The following is a 16,296-nucleotide window of genomic DNA, read 5'->3' on the forward strand; positions in this document are numbered from 1 at the left end:
CATTACCAGTGCCCCCAACTACAGGACTTCTCGAACCAAGAAAAACTTTCAGCCTGTATTATTTCAAATAGAACAGTGCCTGTGACTGGAACCCTCTAAAAACTCTCCCTCTTGAAGAAGCTGTTAGATACTTCAATAACAAATTCTTAACAATCCTCGACAGGCATGCACCTAAACGATCTATTAGAACAAAATCCAAACCAGCCCCCTGGCTCTCAAAAGATACCAGACAAAAAATATTACTTAGAAATAAATCCTGGGCGAAGTGGAGAGCAACCAGAAATACCTCAGATCAACAAATCTTTAGACAGTTGAGAAATGCTACAAAAAAAGCTATTCTCTCTGACAAAAAAAGCTACTATTGCAAGCTGCAGCAAATTCACCACAATAATCCACAAAAATTCTGGGCAAGCTTGAATAACCTCCTTCGTCCAGGCCACTCTAGCACTCCTTCCCCTCTAGGGTCAGAAAACAATACCCCCCCCATCAAACAGCCAATGCCCTTAATACTTTCTTCACAGACACCATACGAACTCTAGCTAGTCAACTAGCTTCAGACAACTCAGATCTACCTAACTTCTCACCTCATACTCAGCCAACATTCCAACTACAACCCATCTCTACCTCTTACATCCAAAACTTGTCCACAAACTTAAGCCTTGCACCCCCTCTGCCGATAAGTTACCATCTGAATACCTACAGCAAACAGCTAAAGTCGCCTATCCTATATCCATCCTGATAAACCACACCGTAACTGAAGGAACCATTCCAGATCTCTGGAAAATTTCCCACATTATTCCCTTACACAAAGGAGGTAACTCTAATGACTATTCTAACTACAGGCCTATAGCTCTCCTTTCTCCATTAGCCAAGATTATGGAAAAATGTATTCACCATCAGCTAATGGACTACTTACTTCAACATAACATCCTATCAAACTGTCAGCATGGCTTCAGGCCTTTTCATAGTACCACCTCAGCTCTCCTATCCTTCACCAACACCATTAATAATAACCGTAATAATAGCAGCCTCTCATCAGCACTCTTCCTCGACCTCTCTAAAGCCTTTGATATGGTTAACCATCTCTTACTCATAAACACTCTGTCATCCCTCTCTCTTGACGCCAAAGCAATTCTCTGGTTCAAGTCTTAACTTAGTAATAGACAGCAAGCCATTCTTTGGGAGAATCAGCTATCATCTCACCTTCCTATCTCCCTGGGAGTCCCTCAGGGCTCCATTCTTGGTCCTCTTCTTTTCTCATTATTCATCAATGACCTTCAAGTAGCTATTCCTCAAACCACCTGTATACAATATGCTGATGATTCTACTATCATATGCTCTGCCAACTCTATATCTGAACTTCAATCTTTAACCCAGACAGCTTTCAACACAGTAGAGGCATGGTTCTCAAAACAGTGCCTTCTTTTGAACACCAAAAAGACCAAGCTACTACTGTTTTCAACAAACAGTAAGTCCTCCCCCATAGATTTCTCCATTCAATCCAATAATGGCACCCTTATATCCCCCGACTCTTCCACCAAACTATTAGGAATTACAATTGATAACAACCTCACCTTTGACAATCACATTAATAACACCATTAAAACTGTTAATGAAAAACTGGGCTCCCTATATGGGATAAAACCTTTCTTAACTCCAACAGCCAGAATGACTATTGCCCACTCTCATCTTATTTCAACTCTTCTGTATGCTGCACCCATATACACTAATCTAAAAAAAATAATCTTACCAAACTAGCCAACTCCTATAATAGTATTGCTAGATTTGCCACTGGAAACCCATATAGAACTCACCACTGTCTTAACCTTCACCAGCTAGACTGGCTCGAACTAAAAAACCTTCTGATACTTTCCCAACTTGCCATTGTTCATAAGATTCTTTACCAACCTAACAACACACCAATACTCAACAACCTTATTGCACCCTATAGGAATCTGGATTCCTTATGCTCCTCCAATAAACTTCTAGCCAGTACTACCAAGTCTAACAACTTAGCTGGGGACTCACTGTTCTCCAATACCACTGGAAAACAATGGAACCTCTTGCTATCCGACATAACCTCACTTCCATCCCTTCCTCTCTTTAAACAAAGTCTTAAGAAGCACCTTAAAACTCACTGGCTATGCCCTTGCTGTTACCCAGACTGATCCTCTGGGTTTCTCTTTGTCATCTCTTGACTTCCTACTTTCCTCCACTCTTTCCTGTCTACTCCTCTGAATTAGTAGCACCTATAAGTTAACTCTACTACTTAAGCACCAATAACATACATTTTCTACTTGGCTATGAATGTACCCTGAAGGTGGTATTCCTGCCATTTTCTTTATACCTCTTCCTTTTTCTACTGTTACTGTCTAACCCTTTGGAAATAGTAACTGTCTGGAGTAAACTAGAATAACCAAGGATTTAAATGTACTCTAATAATGTCTTGGGGCTGCCCTAGATATTTATACTGTAAAATTATCTGTATTATTGTAGTGTGTCGCATAGTCTTCCCATAATTTAAACTGTAATGCCTTTCTTGTTTGTTATAAACATTTTTTATGTGGTGGTGGTTGTTTATATGTGGAGCTTTTCTCCCCGGGCCTCTACTGAAAATGGAAATATATCCAGCTGGACCAGCCCGGTCAACAAATGGAAAATAAAATAAATAAATAAAATAAATAAATGTCAGAGAGAGAGAGAGAGAGAGAGAGAAATGCCTTAGTTAGCTCTAGCAGGTGAAATTTATTTTCAAGCGCATTTTCAAGGAATTGTGAGCTTCAAGGGAAGCAAAGGTTACTGCTGCTCATGCTAAGTCTGCTTAAAATGAGCAACTGTTTTGTTTAGCAAATGGTATTATTATTGTGGCATAGAATTTTAAAGCAGTATTAGCACAGCAGGTAGCATACTTGCATCTTGATACAAAGGGCTGTAGGTTCTATTCGTACAGCATGTACATTTGTATTTTAAGGGGATATGGTACTGCAGTCCTTAGTATGTCCTTTGGATGAAACACCTAATAACTATGAATCTGTTTTTCAGCTTGCCACCCATTCCCTATTGCAATATACCAGCTTACCATTTCTTTTAATGTAACATAGGCAATTTATTATTCAAGGGCAACAGCCAACAGGCACTGAATTTGTAAATGAAACACTGAAATATAAAGTTGTTTTCTAGCAACATCTTCATTGGTTTCAGATCTCTTTAATGTGGAATTATTCAGATGACTTTTACTTCTGCAGAGATTCTGCATATTGATTGATACTGGTGGATTGTATGACAGAAGTTTGAGTGGCCCTTTTATGGTTGAAATGCTCTGAATTGGGCAGTTTGCCATCATTGGTTCATATGATTTGTTTCATTGCTTAAAGGAAAAATGTTCAGAACTATAAATTTAAAACACACTCTAACAAGTGGTGCTGTATTATACAAGGGATATAATTCAATTATTATATAGTATAATTAATACAGTCAGGAAGGTGAATCAAAGAACTTTTGCATGGTTCTAAAAATGTGTGCAAGGAGCCTATGATTTGAAAACAGCCCAAAGGTAAACTTACCCTGCCACTGGCCAGATGCATTTTCTTTGAATGTGGGTTTCAGTGCTGTTTCAGTAAATGTGGGTTTCAAAGGTAGAGAAGTTTTAATGCTAAGTCTGTTTTCATTGTAAGACTATTGCTTTGTTTAGGTTTAGTAAATGTCTATTAGTGTTTGTGCTATAAAATTTGAAATAAAAGTTGTAAATGAAATCCAAATATCTGTAATCATTGTAGAAGTAAAGCACACTGAGAGATTTGAACAGTCTATGACAAATGGGGAGAAATAGCAAAGCAATGGGACACTGGAATGGCTGTGTGGGTGGGGTGGGGGTGGGGCTATGTGGGCAGGGCTCTGGGTTTGCACCCCCCTGCAAAAAATCCTGCAGGCTCCCTTGCAGGCATGATTGTCAAAGAAGGTAGGACTGTAGCACTGAATAAAGATAAGTGGCAACAGGTGACATGAAACCCTCATACCATTAAGAAAATAATAAGGGAAAAAAGGGGCTGTTTATGATGATAATGATAGGAAGAAGAAAAATGAGTTGGAAGACTATGTGTCTCATGATTCCTTTCACTACAGAGTGTAAGAATGCAAGCAGAAGGAAATATGTCACTGGGCATATCAGCAAAGAGTGAATTATGGATTTCTTTTTTTCATACATTACTGTTGCAGATGTACCTTGCACACAAGGAGAACATACAAGTTGCAAAATGGGGGCAGTCAAAATGTAAATCCAGGGACAAGAACCCAAACCCAGTGACTTTCTACAGATACAGCCTGGGCTAAATGTAGCAACATGAAAACCAGAAAAGAAAAACAAATGCAATATAGATAGCTGAAACAGTACATACAAAGAAAAATAAAACATCACATTCTTAAGGCATATATAAGTACAAAACACGATACTGACTGGTTTTATAACCCCTTCTACCTAAATTATATTTTCTTTATGAATGCAAATAACACAGGTAGTAGGACACTTGCAACGCACCACAAGGGCATCTATTTGGAGGTGTGAGACTACATTCTGTGAATAACAACACTACAAAAATAAATGCTAATTCAAAGGGAAAACAGCAAATTCAGAAACTTACTGTTAAACATTTTAAATATATTTTATGGGGGTGCTTTCCTGCTGTACTCCAAAATGTTTGGAATGCAGTCCCAAAACAGCCCTGCTTCTTACAATAGGGAGAATAACCCAAAGTGTTACAAGGTCAGGCTTAGAATACATTCATTGGCATTCACACTTGTAGATCCATGGTTCTAGGGATTGCAGTTATGCCCCTAGGATTTCAGCAGATACCGCACTATGAAGACTTGTGACATATATTGGGTCTGAAATGAACACTCCAAAAACATCTCCAGGAATGATGGCATTTTGGCACAGAGTGATGCTTCTGCTGAGCAATGCTGGTGATGATGTCACACGTGCCAGGCCTGACTTGAGACACTCACTTATAATTTCTGGGAAAAACATTTGACAAGGTGCACAAAATAGGATTGCTTCTACTATGTGGTGTTCTGTTAAACTTTTATTTAGTTATTTTATGTCTTTTTTATACTCGGGTTATGCCTTAATCCATAAAGACCGATTTTAGTCATTCCCCACAGTTATTGAATTACTTTTGCCTTGACATCACCTATACCAGAAAACACCATCAGCTTCTGAAATTATGCCAGGAATCTAATTACCTGAAGTATTTTATATATATAGATGTATTTATTTATTATGTAGTGACACAAACATGTATAATGGTCTCAGTATTTCTTCTTTACTATAACACGGTATTGAGCTGTATCCACTTGTTGAATTCTAAAGTAATCATCCGATTTCCATTTTGTTTGATACTGAGGTTAAAGATATTTGAAGTCATACAAATAAACTTTTAATTAGCACTGCAGAAAAATCATCTGTGATACAGAAATCAAAGTAAATGTGTACAGATTTACCATAGATCAATATATTAACAGAAAGCAAATATGAACCACAAGTAAGTAAGTAAATAAATAAATAAATAAATAAAATAAACAATGCCTTTTTTTTTTTTTAGGAATATTTGCACCAGAAAAAACTTCTGCATGGAGATGTGGCTGCCCGTAATGTACTAATACATCATGACTTTACAGCAAAAATCAGTGGACTCAGCATTGCCAGTGACATCTACAACAGGAGCATGATCCTGATGCACCACAAAATTCCACTGAAGTGGCAGGCCCCAGAGCATCTGATGAAGAAGCCAGTGACAGAGAAGAGTGACATGTAAGTCAGCCTGTATCCTGGATGGGCACTTGAAACAATGCAAGAGAAAAGAGTAGCAAAAATGATCAAAAAAGCAGAGCTTACTTCTTGCTTTGGCAAGAAAGCATGTACAAAATAAGTGACTTAAGGAAACGCAGTATCATAATATACCACCAAACAGCAATAATTTTAGCATGCCGCTGTGATTTTTGCCCATAGATTTACTACTGCTCTGTCCACACCAATGTTCTTTACTAGTACTAATAATATCACTGAACTAAGGCTGAGATTCAAAAAACCGTACCCACGATCACGTAAAGTGTCTGCTGCAGGTAGGTCAGTTTATACAATCATGGGAAATGTGACTCAAAGAAATGTTTAGCTGCAGTGAGAAAGCCATTATTACTGTCTAATTTGCATGTCTCAGAATCACTCTTTATTACTCCTGGTGCAAAAATGACTTTGTTGCACTAATTACCTCTACTGACCTACACACTCTGTTGGCACAGACACCCTCCCATGCCCTTTCACACAAACTTTCAGACACACACAAATATGCCCCACACACGCACAGACTTTCACTCAACATCATACTGACCACACTCAAACAGACTCACAGACACACTTACCCATTCATTCCCACACATATACATTCACACTTTCAATCCCCTAGCAAACCTCCCTCCTGTGGCCATGTAGGCACAGACACACACACACACACACACACACACACACACACACACACACACACACATATTGTCATCCAAATACTTTCATACACTTGCAGATACACACCCTTCTCACACATCCACAAATTCACACACTCCACCAGCACTACTCCTCTGCTGAAGTTTGCCAAAATAAACTGCAACATGGCCTCTCTCATTGAATATAATAGAGGTCAGCACAAATATTTCTGGGGAGAGCACATGAGTAATTAGCATTAGTAGCTCCCATGGAATTCCTTATCATCATATAATACAGCCCATCAGGACTCCCTACCTGGTGATTCTTCTTGCTGTAGACCTGTCTCTGAACTGGAAAGGGTTACTGAAAAGGGCTGGCCACTCATGGTAGGCCTTACTACTCACAGCACACCTTTCAGAATTCCAGGGTAAGTTCATATACAGTCTTTATCATTACCCATATGATTATAGTGTTTGCAAGACCATTTGTTTATAAGGTAGACATCTCTTGTTTCAGGCTCTCTATTATAATTTTGAAGGTCAAGGTTGTGATTTGCAATGCTCAGAAACCGAGTACACAAACAACATACACTACGAGTCCAACTCAAATACAACATCCAATGTAACTCAAATCAGATCATCAAATGTGCATCCTTAATACCCTTAAATAATACAATGCACTGTTCCGCTATGCACTGGCTCTGTATGCAAGAAAGGCTATTCCAAAATAAGAAGAAAATGCTTATTTCATCTTTTCAACATTTTTGGCTGTGCTGCTGATCCTTCAAAGCAGGGCTTAACAGTCTATATTATCAAAGCCAATCACTCAGCAGGAGCTTGGTATGGCTGATATATTAAACGTGAAGACACGGAATGCTCACAGGTATAAACAAAAACACAGGCCAACTCTGCACAACTAGAATCTTAGGCCACAGGGCAATGTTCTGCTTTACAATAAGGCCAGTAGTGTAAGTAATGGGATCTGAGTCAAGGAAAGTGCCATAAAGAAGGTAATTTGTCACTGCTGCATGTGAGATGTGAAAAGTTTCCATTGTTGTGACAAATTTGTGCTGCACAAGCACAGACAGCAATAATCCCATAACTTCTTCTTTCGGCTTTTCCCGGTTAGGGGTCGCCACAGTGGATCACCTGTCCGCTCATGATTGGCAGTAGAGTTTTACGGTCTTAAGTTGCGAGCCCGGCGCCCATCCTTCCACAGAAGGCACACACACACATGCACGCACTCACACCTAGAGCCAATTTAGAGTATCCAATCCACCTACAGCATGTCTTTGGGATGTGGGAGGAAACCGGAGCACCCGGATGAAACCCACGCGACCACAGGGAGGACATGCAGACTCCACACAGAAGGCACCCCAACCAAGGATTGAACCAGAGAACCTCTTGCTGTAAGGCGACAACGCTAACCGGGCACCACAGTGGCCGCCCTAGCAATAATCCCATAACAAGGCACATAAATCAAGCTGTCTCTGTATTTTGAAATTCATCCCTAGTATTCATGTGATATGGTTTTCATGTACTTAGTCAACATTTATTTTAGCACAATTATTAATTAGTACACCATACAGTGCTTTTGAAAATATAGCATATTTGATCATTAGAAGTCCTAAACAGCAATAAATATGTGAGGGACTTTACACACTACCTTTTTTCTCCCCCACTTTTGTACTGAATGTTCTTTACCTGGCACAGACCCTGCCAGCATCAGAAATTTTGAAGAGGCTTTTGGCAAAAACTCTAGAGGCATAGCCTACTTTCTACTCCAGTCTAGCCATGAAGATCAGAACGATATACATATGCACCATTTGCTCTTGTTGATAAGTAAAAAAAAAAAAACTACGACTAAAATACCCTCATCTGGTGCTACTCGTGAGAGAAGATTGTACCATTTGCAGTGTCCTCATCTATTGTTTTCAGTTGTGCACATGCCAAGACAGAGGTGATGGGGCACAAATGGCATACAGCCATTGGCAATGCCAGAGGCACGATTATAAACTTCTGTAGAGTGTCATTGTGCTTATGGGATGCCAGTTTCCTGGAAGATGAATACTGCTGAGACAGCCAATCCTGAGACTCCATCCTCCTGTCTGCCCTCCTGATGTCATGACATACTTACTCTGTTGTGGCAACACTGCATGCATAGCAGAGGGGCTTTAGAAGGTAAGGGTCATCCTTATTGGAGTGATGGGAGTTGTGAGGACGTTGCCACAGACAGGGATGTACCTGCACTAATAGTGATATGGTAATAAACAGGGACCCCTAAAGGAGACTGCATGATGGATGAGGAAGCCAGAATACCTAACAAGGGAGGCATAATAGATGGATGTATCTGTTAAAATATTATTTAAAAAAAAAATCATAAGATCAATGCCCCTACAATATCTGAATCTCACATTGTGAAGTCAGCTACATAATAACATGAGGGTAAGTGTATATTTCCTTCCTGAAACTAAGATCATCCAAATTCCAATCCTAAAAATGCTATTCACCTTCTGTCTCCACCCAAGATGCACCTACCATGAATCCAGTCATTTGGGGCCATGGCCCTTTTGTCAAGACACTGGTAAGAATTCATTCTACTAATGCTTGCTGCTCCTGAAATTGAGAAAGTCATCCTTTTTTTCTGAAGAATGAAACTGGCTTACTTAATTCCCATGCTCATGACAAACAAACACAATCTTCGTCATGCCTAGTTATATGCCACACTCTAAAATACCAACAATACATTTCTGCAGGAGTTGGACTGTGACATATCTCTGTGAGCATTTCAAGTAATGTGCATCATATTGACATTCTTTGATGTGACCCACAATTTTAAGCATTATGTGACTGAGTCTCATCTCATATACTATAACATTGCAATTTTGAATTGCTTAGCTGCATAATTTCACACCTGCTATAAAAAAATCACCATCCACAGAAAAAAGTCTGGTAAATTTTTTTGCATCAGGTACCTTATGTAGTGAAGGTACATAAGGCATTGCTTTTTTTACCCAAGTCCACCCAACTCCAGATCCATGATTTAATTTATTACACTGTAAACTATTTAGCAGAATTAGCTAAACAGCTCACACTGTAATAAAAAGAATGCAAAACAGAACCAGAAGCAGGACTATAATGCAACCGATCATCATTGCAGACCTAATTCACTAATTCTGGGTCTGATGCACAGATGCATGTGATATGTGTTAGACACTAATTCTGACTCTGATGCACAGATGCATGTGATATGTGTTAGACACTAATTCTGAGTCTGATGCACAGATGCATGTGATATGTGTTAGACACTAATTCTGGGTCTAATGCACAGATGCGTGTGATATGTGTTAGACACTAATTCTGAGTCTGATGCACAGATGCATGTGATATGTGTTAGACACTAATTCTGGGTCTAATGCACAGATGCATGTGATATGTGTTAGACACTAATTCTGAGTCTGATACACAGATGCATGTGATATGTGTTAGACACTAATTCTGAGTCTGATGCACAGATGCATGTGATATGTGTTAGACACTAATTCTGAGTCTGATGCACAGATGCATGTGATATGTGTTAGACACTAATTCTGAGTCTGATACACAGATGCATGTGATATGTGTTAGACACTAATTCTGAGTCTGATGCACAGATGCATGTGATATGTGTTAGACACTAATTCTGAGTCTGATGCACAGATGCATGTGATATGTGTTAGACACTAATTCTGCTTCTGATATACAGATGCACATGATGAGCGTTAGACACTAATCCTGGGTCTGATACGCAGATGCATGTGATGTGTGTTAGACATGTCATATTACTGTACTTCATTACCACCAAAGACCAAACATTAGGGGGGCTGGTCCAGGCCTGTATGAATAAAAACTGTAAGGAAACTCTAGCCTCCCCATATACAAGGATTTGAACTAGTCCATCAGTGTAATCTTAATTAAATAATAATTTGGTAAATGGTGCAGATGCTTTGAGTGGGTAAAATGAGCAGAATATATTACTTTGGGTAGAATTTTGTTCACTTGATCACAGTGAATGAGTGAAGGCCTAGCCAGTCACATGGAGGTAATTCAGGGAGACTGATATTAGTCTGCATGTGAAAGCAGTTTATGTACTTTTCATCAAATTTAAACAGTCATGGGTGGGGTGTGTATGGGTGAAACAAATTGAGTTAACTATGACTGGCAGAATTTATTTCTTTTGATCACAGCTCATCATCAGAACTGTATAAAGTCAGAAAGTGACTACTTCTGAAAATGTGGAAGACAGGTTTTGTATGTGTGTGTGTGTGTGTGTGTGTGTGTGTGTGTGTGTGTGTGTGTGTGTGTGTGTGTGTGCGTGTGTGTGCGTGTGTGTGTGTGTGTGTGTGTGTGTGTGCACGTGCATGTGTGTGCACGTGCGTGTGTGTGTTTGTGTGTGTGAGACAGTAGAGTCCTTACGATCATTTGGTTATAATTAAATAGTCTGCAGTCATGAAAAAGGGAATTTTGAGATTGAATGAGTGACTGTGTATGTGTACTGGGTATGAGGATGCGAGTTTAGTGTGTGTTTGAAGAAAGCAACTAACTTATTAATAGCAGTCAGTATCATGCAAGCATATGTGTGTGTGGGTTTACCTTTATATCGTCGATCCCGATAAAAACTATATCATCAAATGAAAATGAATTCTTTTTATATTATTACCAAAATAAGGACTCAGTGATGTGCAGTGTTGGTTACTTATACTTCTTTACATGATACTAAGACAACTTATATTTTATTTACTTTATTTTTATTTTGCTTTTGCTTACAAACATTTTTAAGCATGTATTCAGTAATATGCATATAAGTTTAAAATCTTGCTAATATGTTCAAGGTTTTCTCCCTGGGCCTCTGCTGAAAAGGGGTTTACACAGTGGCACAGCAGATAGCATTGTCACCTCACAGCATGAGATTCAGTGGTTCAGTTCTCAGTTGGGATGCCTTCTGTGTGGAGTCTGCATGGCCTCCCTGTGTATGTTGGGGATTTCCTCTAGGTACTTCTGTATCTTCCCGCATTCCAAATACAAGCAATAGGTGGATTGGACTCTAAATTGGCCATAGGTGTGAGTGCGCACGTGAGTGTGTGGTATGGAAGAACAGCCATAACAAGGATAACCACCCAACAGTGTGAACCTTGGCTCTAGATGATTGTCACTGTTGAAGTGACACCCTGACCCCATGTGCAAAAATGGGAAAAGGCAAACATTACATTACATTCCTATGAAAGCAGAGGCTGCTATTATAATATAAAAGATACTTATGCATTAGTAGATGTTGAACATTGTGCATTTCAAGACGTGTATGAGTGGGCTTGTCAGACAGATGATAGACCATGCGATCAGTGATTAGAAACTCAAAGAAAGTGAGGTGAGGGAAATAACTAGATAGGGAATAAAATGCTGATATTGTAGTTCAAAGGTGGGGTGTAAAGCAGGTTCAGAGCCAATATATATGGCTACAATAAGGTTTGTGTTAGAGGTATAGAGGTGGGGATGAGCAGTGTCACAAAATGATGAATATACCTGAGAGATGCCATTAAAAGTATTCAGGCATAGAAGAAGACTGGTTGTGGAGTACAGGACTCTGAAAGAAGAGGATGGTTTAATGATATAACAAGGTGAAGATAACAGTGATATTTATCCTGGAGATGTACAGGAGCAGATCTACTGATTTGATAAGTGAAATTTAGTTGTTTTAAATGAGTCTGTATTCTGAATGGATTTAAGTGATAGTCAGATGTGGTTCCATGGTTTAACTAAACCTGCAGTATTAGACAATTTGGTGATTGTTCTCTAGAGTGTACAATTCTACTGGAGGAGTAATGTATTAGATTGTTAAGGCATGGGCAATTTTTTAGCTTATAGACAAGTCTGTGTATTGTAGTTAGCTGAGAAAGAGCTAGTTGATGTGGTACTTCTAATGCTGTTTAATTCTCTGAGGGTAGGCAGTGGTGTTATAGTTTACTGTGAATTTGGCTATTTTATTACAACATTGCTGAAGTATGGACAGTTGTGAGACTTGAAGTTTAGTAAAGACTGGGGCAACATGGAGGAGATAATGCAGTAAGAAAGTAGAGGCTATAAGTCTTCTGGCTATATCAGTGAGCCTTAAAGATGAGAGTTTATGTAGGAGTTCCTGGTGGGATAAAGTATCAAAGGCTTTTGATAAGTTTGTGAAGACAGTGGAGACTAGGCTTCTGGCATTGATGTGGCTAACAGTATTAACAAAATTCAGAAAAGCAATACTTGTACTGTGATAAGGATGAAAGCCATGTTGGGTTGAAGACAGAATCTGGTTATATATCAGATGTTGATAAGCTGCTAATGAATACAATTTTTATAGTTTTTATAGAGAACTCAAAGTGACAATTGGCCTATAGATCTTTATTTATTCCTCTTGCGCAGGGGAATAATGAATGTTTTTTTTTTCCATAGTGAGGGGACTTTATTTTCAGATAGGGATCAATTTATCAGACTTAAAATTGTATATGCAATAGTCTCAGATGCTATTTTAAGATATTCACCCAGTTATTGTCTGGGCAGCTGTAGTAGGCTTTAATTTTTGGAGGTATTGTTGATGGTTTCTTAGGGAACTGGTTGGAAGGAGAAATGCTGAAGGAGGTTAACTGAGGAAGGACCTCAGGAGCTTGATTAGTCACCTGGCTGATTAATGAGTGTACTGTCTGTATACAATTGACCTAGTTGGCTATAGTATCCTTTTGTTTCTGTGTGTTTAGTGTTGGCTGTGGCATGTCCTGGATTTAACAGTTTATTGACTGAGGCACAGAACAGCTTTGGATTATTAGTGTGTATGTTTTGATTGGGTGAATAGTAGGCTTTCTTATCTTTGGTGATAAGTTGTTTTGCTAGGTTCCTTAGTTGTCTATCTGTTGGTAGACTAGAAGCTGTTTATTTTCTGTCCAGACCATTGATACTTTGTCTGTTTCATGAGTTGTTTTGTTGCTGAGGATAGCCATGGGGCATGTTTCTTCTCCCTTTGGGGAGGGTTAGGGAATGGGTGTCACAGGTGGAAGGTGCACATGGGAAGAAACATTGTATCTGATGAAGTATGATAGACAGAAGTACTCATTAATTTGAATAAACCAGACAAGTTAAAACTCAAAGAAGGATTGCCTGATTTTGAGAATGTTTACATTCTGCTCTGGTAGCTGTCTGTCTGGAAATATCTACAGGAATACAACAGTGGATTACTTCAAACAAACAGGCTTTTACTTTTGTTTTTCCTTTTAAGCGTTTTGCTTGGAGGATGCAAACTAAGAGTTTTGTTGGAAATGTGAGGGTAATTGACATTGGTAGGATGTTAAGTGTGCAAGCGGAAGAAGAGATACTACTACGAGAAAGTGTAGGAGAAACAAGTTTCTGAAATGCAAGGAATAGAGGGTTTTAAAAGGACATAGTATGATGATGTAGTTAAGATAGGAAGTAGTGAAGGTTAATTTGGGGAAAGTAGAACTGAAATGTAAATAGTAGATGGGTACTGCTGGGAAGGGGTCTGAGTAGGAATGGATATACTGCAAAGTAGTATGAGAGGGAGAAAGACTGCTGGGAATGATGATATATGTTAGATAAAAGTTTGGAAATAAATAGAAACAAGGCTGTTGGTATGATAGTAGTAAAGTTGTTTGGGGAGGGTTAGGGAAGGGGTGTCACAGGTAAAAGGTGCATGCGGTAGAGTAAGAGGGGGTGCGTGAGTGAGAACTGGAAGTATCAAAGCTTTCTATGACATTTAGGTAAAAGTAAAAAAAGTATTATTTTCATGTAAAATGTTAAGATATGTGCCATTTTTCTTTCCCCCGGGACAGCATTGCACTGCAGAAAGAGAGACAAGTGGTCTAATACTGTTTTACTTCCTGTCTGCAATAAAGTCAGTGAAAAACAGTTTTACAATATTGTTTTTTTTTTATATAGCAGCTGCTGACCTACTGACATTAATAGAACTAATTGCTTGTACAAGACTGTGGGCAATACTTGTCAAGAAGAACTATGTGTTTCCCCTCTTTCTGTGTCTGTCCTATGTAATACAGTTGGAGACAAAATCCTCCACCAAACTATGTAAGATGTTATACTTAAAAGATGGTTGGGTTTTGGATTCCTATGATTCCAAGGTAAGGAAATGGAAGTTTCATGAAGTATAAGTAAGTTTCTGGTACCTAAACAAAACTAGAACCATCTTGTATGGAGAAAAGCAACCTAAGGATTGAGTTACACTGTAGGAGAGGGTGGACTTTTCCTTTAAGAAACAGGAAATAAAAGAACTAAGAGGATGTAATTTTCTTATATTCCCTGTCATTATTAAATAACAGGAAATGGGGAATTTCAACTGATACTAAGACAACTTATATTTTATTTACTTTATTTTTATTTTGCTTTTGTTTACAAACATTTTTAAGCATGTATTCAGTAATATGCATATAAGTTTAAAATCTTGCTAATATGTTCAAGATTTTCTCCCTGGGCCTCTGCTGAAAAGGGGTTTACACAGTGGCACAGCAGAAAGCATTGTCACCTCACAGCACGAGATTCAGTGGTTCAGTTCTCAGTTGGGATGCCTTCTGTGTGGAGTCTGCATGGCCTCCCTGTGTATGTTGGGGATTTCCTCTAGGTACTTCTGTATCTTCCCACATTCCAAATACAAGCAATAGGTGGATTGGCCTCTAAACTGACCATAGGTGTGAGTGCGCACGTGAGTGTGTGGTATGGAAGAACAACCATAACAAGGATAACCACCCAACAGTGTGAACCTTGGCTCTAGATGATTGTCACTGTTGAAGTGACACCCTGACCCCATGTGCAAAAATGGGAAAAGGCAAACATTACATTACATTCCTATGAAAGCAGAGGCTGCTATTATAATATAAAAGATACTTATGCATTAGTAGATGTTGAACATTGTGCATTTCAAGACGTTATGAGTGGGCTTGTCAGACAGATGATAGACCATGCGATCAGTGATTAGAAACTCAAAGAAAGTGAGGTGAGGGAAAGAACTAGATAGGGAATAAAATGCTGATATTGTAGTTCAAAGGTGGGGTGTAAAGCAGATTCAGAGCCAATATATATGGCTACAATAAGGCTTGTGTTAGAGGTATAGAGGTGGGGATGAGCAGTGTCACAAAATGATGAATATAACTGAGAGATGTCATTAAAAGTATTCAGGCATAGAAGAAGACTGGTTGTGGAGTACAGGACTCTGAAAGAAGAGGATGGTTTAATGATATGACAAGGTGAAGATAACAGTAGTATTTATCCTGGAGATGTACAGGAGCAGATCTATTGATTTGATAACTGAAATTTAGTTGTTTTAAATGAGTCTGTATTCTGAATGGATTTAAGTGGTAGTCAGATATGGTTCCATGGTTTAACTAAACCTGCAGTATTAGACAATTTGGTGATTGTTCTCTAGAGTGTACAATTCTACTGGAGGAGTAATGTTGTATTAGATTGTTAAGGCATGGGCAATTTTTTAGCTTATAGACAAGTCTGTGTATTGTAGTTAGCTGAGAAAGAGTTAGTTGATGTGATAGTTCTAATGATGTTTAATTCTCTGAGGGTAGGCAGTGGTGTTATAGTTTACTGCGAATTTGGCTATTTTATTACAACATTGCTGAAGTATGGAGAGTTGTGAGACTTGAAGTTTAGTAAAGACTGGGGCAAGACTCCCTATGCTGTGGAATAAAATCCCGGTCCATGTGAGGCAGAGCACCTCGCTGACTCTGTTCAAGAGAAATCTAGACCTGTGGATGGGAGGAGATGGTAGTTTACACGGGG

The 16,296-nt window shown here is 38.9% G+C and overlaps 1 protein-coding gene across 5 annotated transcripts in view; it reads left to right on the forward strand.

Annotated features, from left to right (window-relative positions):
• Positions 1-16,296, forward strand: part of STYK1 (serine/threonine/tyrosine kinase 1) — a 486,977-nt gene that overhangs the window by 380,400 nt on the left and 90,281 nt on the right. For all 5 annotated transcript variants that reach the window (XM_044079884.1, XM_044079883.1, XM_044079881.1 and 2 more), the window contains one exon: positions 5,598-5,806. In XM_044079884.1, the coding sequence (XP_043935819.1) occupies positions 5,598-5,806 (209 nt within the window). The remainder of the gene's footprint in view (positions 1-5,597; positions 5,807-16,296) is intronic.

This window comes from Protopterus annectens, chromosome 8.part0 (genome assembly GCF_019279795.1).
Source record: "Protopterus annectens isolate FY-2018-M chromosome 8.part0, PAN1.0, whole genome shotgun sequence".
Taxonomy (NCBI): domain Eukaryota; kingdom Metazoa; phylum Chordata; order Ceratodontiformes; family Protopteridae; genus Protopterus; species Protopterus annectens.